This window comes from Dipodomys ordii, unplaced genomic scaffold (genome assembly GCF_000151885.1).
Source record: "Dipodomys ordii isolate 6190 unplaced genomic scaffold, Dord_2.0 Scaffold124, whole genome shotgun sequence".
Taxonomy (NCBI): domain Eukaryota; kingdom Metazoa; phylum Chordata; class Mammalia; order Rodentia; family Heteromyidae; genus Dipodomys; species Dipodomys ordii.
In genome coordinates, this window is record NW_012267340.1 from 4,069,806 (window position 1) to 4,075,805 (window position 6,000).

A 6,000-nucleotide genomic window follows, 5' to 3' on the forward strand; every position below is an offset into this window, starting at 1 on the left:
TGCCCATCTGACCTTAGGAGGGTCCCAGACCCTGAGGTCATGTCTGGATCCAGTGTGGCCACACCTCTTCCTGTCCCAAAAAGTCTTGGCCCAGGGGTGGGTCGCCCCTTTCTTTTCAGCCATGCCTCTCCACCATGCACAGTGGGGACAGCAGTTCGGTAAATAAAATTCTCCTGCTGAATAGCGCATGGTGTTCTTTTCATCGGCTACCTAATGAAACCTACCTATTTCCTATTTAATATACCTTACAGTCACAAGAAGGAAAGGTGTAGACAGAAGTTTCCTGTGGCCTTCAGACTCTGAATCATCAGAAAATGAGCCCATTATGGCTTTACACATATGCCTATACCTGAAAGCTCTATCCATCACAAATTCCATCACCTTTGCCTACCTTGCCAAGGCTAGGTTCTGTATCACACCTGCCTCATTTCTGTAGTTTATCGCTCATCAGCCAGTCTGGGTGGTCACCCAGCTACCTCTGGGAGGTACATAAAACACAGGTCCAGCCATGCTTTTGCCTTGCTTAAGAAACTACACAGGCTCACCTTCTCCCATCCCTCAGATTCAAGTTCATGTTCTTATTTTCTTAATTGTATTTTGGGATTTTTCAATCGTTTGTTTGTCTGGTTACTTGTGCTTTTGGTATCATAACTAAGAAATTATTGCCTAGTCTAAGGTCATGAAAGCTTTACCTTTACATTTTCATCCTTTATTTGTTATAAAATTAGCCTATGCTAATAATACAAAGGGGTTTCATTATGATAGTTTCATAGACACCTATAGTATACATCGAACAAATTCACCCTCCATCTTATAATATTGCTTTTTCAAACAGTGAACGGTATTTGGTGGGTTTCAATATGCTACCTTCCTGTGGAGGGGGAGATGTCTTTCAGTTCTCTCCACTCTCTGTATCTTCTTGTTGTTGTTGTTGGTGGTGGTGGTGGTGGTCATGGGGCTTGAACTCTGGGCCTGGGCACTGTCCTTGTGCTCTTCAGCTCAAGGCGAGCGCTCTACCACTTGAGCCACAGCGCCACTTCCGGTTTTCTAGTGGTTTATTGGAGATAAGAGTCTCCTGTGATTCTCAGATCTCAGCTTCCTGAGTAGCTAGTATTACAGGCATGAGCCACCAGTGCTCAGCTGTCTGTATCTTTTTCTTTCCCCCTTCCCACTCCTGCTGATTGCCCCTAGACAGTCACCTTTTACATTCATGCCCTACTACTATTAACATCATTATCAACATCACAATCATCGTGATCATTTTAGGTCTAACTTTCACAAATAAGTGCGACCAATATTTGGCTTTTTGTGCTTGTCTCGTCTCACCCAACATGGTGAGCTCCAGTTCCATGGCAAATATGAAGTAAAGCCATGAAGGACTTGGGATAATATATGCACATACTTGTTACTTCATAGGTAGAATAATATACATATGTATACACATTGCTTCAGACACAGAGAACATGGACACTCTTTTCATGCATCCTTAGAACTTTGCCCATGTATTAGGGCACAAAGAAAATGTATCACTTCTAAAACAAATAGAAGTCATACAATATATCTAGAAAATATCAACAAAAACATTTTCCACAAAAAAAAAACAGTAAGCCAAGTATGACTGCATATGTCTGTAATTCTAGCTAGTCAAGATATTGATATAGGAGAGTTGTAATTCCAAGTCAGCTTGGGCAAAAGAGTTAGCAAGACCCTATCTAAAAAGAAAAAGAGAGATAGAGAGAGAGAAGAGCAGTCTGACTTGGAAATTTGTAAACTCTAAATAATCTAAATTAAAGAAAAAAATCAAAAGTGGGATTTTATTGTTTCTTAGCCTTTTGGCTAAGATCAATAGAAAGAAATAATAAAGATAAAAGCAGAAAATATTGAATTAGAAAACCCTTTGGTTGTAAATAAAAGTTTGTTCTTCAAAAGCAATGAAAAGGGGATACTTTTGAAAAGAGATAAGGTGGTAAACCCTATCAGGAATAATAAAAAGATAAAACCACAAATACAAAGATTTGAAAAATTGAGGACAATGTACTCTGCCAACTGTTCCCAAAATTTTGATACAATGGATCGCTTTCTAAGAAAAAAAATTTCACAAATGACACAAAGCAAGCAGAAAGCATAAACAGATTCAGAACCAGGCAAAAAGTTAAGTTGTTTTTAGATAAAATCCAAAAATTTGTGTGCTGGGGGGAACACTTGACACATTTCGTGTGGTAGAGTGGCAAGGATAGAAACTCAGCTCTAATCCTCCCTCTGCCTCAGTGGAATATGATCATGGGGCTTAGCAAGCAAAAATGTATCACCCAAAGTTAAATTTAAATTGAAGATAAGGAGCAACTTCTCAGTATTCCTATGCAATAGTGAAGACATGCTTTCCGTAAAAATCATTTGCTGTTTCCCTGCAATTCGAACTTACCTGGAAATTCTTTATTTTAGTGGCAATCCTAGAATTTAGCCAGATGGGTGGACTTACTTTGTGTCTCTTCTCTTCTCTCTGAAAAGATGACAGTGATCAATGACAGTGCTGACGGTGAAGATGTTGGTGACAACGGTAATGGTGATGATGATGTTGATGATGGTAAATCTATATCATGAACATAAAGGGGAAATTTAAATGACTCTTAAAGAAAAGGTGGTACTTAGAGTTCATAGCATAAATGGTGACTATGTTAATAGCTGCTTTTCCTTCCCTTTCCCTTCCTTCCCTTCCTACCTCTTCCCTTCTTTCTTCTCCCTCTTCTTTCTCTTCCCCTCCCCTCCTCCTCTCCTCTCTCTCTTTCTCTTTCTCTCCCCTTCACTTCTCATACCCCTTATCTATCACCCCTTATCTCTTACTGAAAGAAGAAAAAAATTGCTACATGAAGGTTATAGTTGTATCTGTCTCACAGGGGATTCTTGTCTCTCAGGAAGAGACACTCGGTTGTTGTGTCACCTGGTGTTCGAGAATGAAGAAAATGACTAGTGCAGGCTGAGGCCTGGGGAGGGAGGGAGAAGGGGTCACAGGGGTCATGGAAATTCAGGAGAGTCAGTGGAGGTAGGGGAAGGCTAAGAGCAGGGGAGGAGATCTAGGGTAAAAGTAGACCTACAGAACAGAGGTACTTGGGTTCCACAGCTGAGCTAATTCAATAACTGCCATATTTGCTGTTTACAAAGGCTCAACTGGGTAATTTTTCACAGTAGTGTTTTTTACTTCCATGATCATCTAAGAATTAACATAAGTACTTCCCCAAATACTAAGATGGCTGCCCTAGGCCATCTCTTTTTTATTATTATCTTTAAGAAGTTGTACAAAGAAGTTCCCATTCTACAAAACAGTATATGAATACCAGGTGTCTGACAACATTGTCACCCATCGCTCCTAACCCATCCCTTCTCTCACTTCTTTTCTTTTAAATTGAGATTAGGTGATTACATAAATTTCACATATTTCACAGTGTTATGGAATAGTAATATTTAAAGTCACAAACACATTTTTAACCTTCACAAGGCAAACTGTCATTATCATGGTCTATAAAGTTTGTGAATTCCTAGGCCATCTCTTTGCCTATGTTGTGCTCATCTTCATCATTGTGATGGTGCCAAAAACACTGTTTTAGATAGTCAAAGCCAAAGAGAAAAGAACATATTTGAATCCTGTGCATAAACACAATATGCAACATGAAAGCCAAATAATGTCATAGCACATGGTATGAATTGAAGTTATTTAGTTGCTGGAACAAAAATTGAGAGGTGAGATAAAAATTGAGTCATCTCACATACAATTAACAACCTGAGTTAAGCCGGGTATGGAGGCTCAGGCCCTAAGCCCAGCCACGTGGGAAGCAGAAACAAGAGAATCATGTTTTGAGGCTAACTCAAGCACAAAAACATTCATGAGGCTCCATGGCTGAGACCAATGGGCTGAATGTGGTGGTACACTTCGGTCATCCCCAGCAATGCAGGGAAGCACAAGTATAAGGATCACAGTCCAGGCTAGCCGATGAATAAAGCAAGACTCTACTTTGAGAAGAACAAATGCAAAATGGCACTGAGGTCTGGAAGGGGGGGAAGGAGTGGGGTACAACTCCCCCCTAGGGGTAGCTGCAGGTCATTAAAGGTGACATCTATCCTGTGACACTGTGGTATAATACCCAAGGAAGATGTGTCCTGGGTTACAGAGAGTGAAGGAACATGGGATGGTGGGCAGGGTTGGAGACCTTCCTGCTTTGCCCAGAATCCAAACCCTTGTTCTCTATCAGTCATGGAACCACTCCCAATGGAGGAGAAAACTGAGTCTTTTCCTTTTGTGGCTGTGTGTTTCTGTGTTTACATAGGTACACTATATATATATATCATGTGTGCATCCCCAACCCTTGACCCAAAATGACACACCAAACACAGTATGTGACTAAACTCAGGATCATGCATTCTTTAAGTGTTCAAAATCAACAGGACAAGGAAGAAGAAGGGAAAGAGGAAGAAGAGAGAAGGAAGGAAGAGGAGACAGAGAAGAGATTGCAGCTTGAGGGACAGTGGTAAACAGCTGCTGTTGAAATTGAAGTATGAATCATGAGCGTCTTTCATGACTAAGGTGAACTGCGTCTTCATTTGAAAGAGAAAAGAAAAACAAATCGGAGGGCCAAGTAACTACTCTGAAGTCACACAGCAAGATGTGGCTACAATTCAGATTCTGATGAATCTAAAGGACACCATTACTCCCTCATGATTCCCCCCCCCCAATTTGGAAATAATCCACGGGGACTCAATTTCATTTGGTGGTGATCTGCCTAGGAAGAGGTACCCACCATTTTGAATCCTAAACTTGTATATCTTAACTTTAAAGCTGTAACATCAGAAAAATCCCAAAGCAAAAGCCACTTAAGTTCTAGGATGCTATAGTTGGAAGTCAAAGAGAAATCCACTCCCACTCTTGCAAAGGTCTTTCAAGAACATGTCTGAGTAGCATTTATGCTGAACCATCTCCCCTGAAGATGCACAAGGTTTCCACCCCTCCCTCCCCCCACCCCCTTCCCCGACCCCCCCACGAGACAAACCAAACCTTTTTTGCTGTTGTTTTGTGCCTGAAATCTCCTTCCAAGGAACACAGGCCCTCCTGATCCTCTAATTATACTTGATGGTGCAAGATAAAGTAAAAACGAAAGCTTCATAATGAAGATGTACTATCCCCTCGCTTCAACCATAAGCAATGAAAAGCTCGCCATGACCTAATTTGAGCAACAGGCAGCAACAGCCCAATTTCATACCAAGGAAGAGACATTATTAACTTGTGACCCAACCCAGGAGCCTGGCAGCTGTGAAATAAAGTTCTAGTTTTAAAAACCAAAAAGGAAGAAGGGAAAAAAAAACAAAGTCTTCAGATCTTATTGCCAATAAAATGTTTACACTTGGCTTAACAAATTTGATAGTAATGATGTTTTTTAAAATGTGTTGTTCACAAGTACCTTTGTCATATTGAATACAAATAACCAAATAATGAGTTTGGAATTGCAAACAGATTACCTCTGTCCTGGAATTGATGCTATTAGACCACTGCTTGAAGCAACCCAATCGCAGAGGCACAGGCTTGCCACGTGACCCTCCCAGCAGACCCTATAAACTACATCTTGGCTGCCTGGTTGGGTCACATGGTTACCCAGTGGTAAGGCTCCATATGGCTGTAGGTACTGTGGGTTCAGATCAGACTCATGTAACCACACACTCCAAAACACAATAACCAAAACATCCTAGGAATTTTGGTACTTGGCTACATAAGAACTCCATGGAAACCAAAGAAACTGAGGAAATGACACAGCTCCCTAACTAGTCTCCAAATGTTTGGCATAAATTTCAAATGAGAAGGACATGCCAGTTTTGCAGAGAGATGTATTTTAACCCAGAAAACATAGCCAACTTCTAAGCACAACAGGAATACTAAGGCAAGACCTACTGCTGGAATTAGCCTTTGAGACAGGACCTCAATTGACAACAGATACTCTCAGAGATACTCTGAGATAC

The 6,000-nt window shown here is 40.8% G+C and overlaps 1 protein-coding gene across 1 annotated transcript in view; it reads right to left on the bottom strand.

The window, feature by feature from the left end:
• Positions 1-2,590, bottom strand: part of Clstn2 (calsyntenin 2) — a gene marked incomplete at its 5' end in the record, with an annotated part of 372,930 nt that extends 370,340 nt beyond the window's left edge. Inside the window, one exon of the mRNA XM_013029893.1 lies at positions 2,480-2,590. Within this exon, the coding sequence (XP_012885347.1) occupies positions 2,480-2,590 (111 nt within the window). The remainder of the gene's footprint in view (positions 1-2,479) is intronic.
• Positions 2,591-6,000: the final 3,410 nt, after the last annotated feature.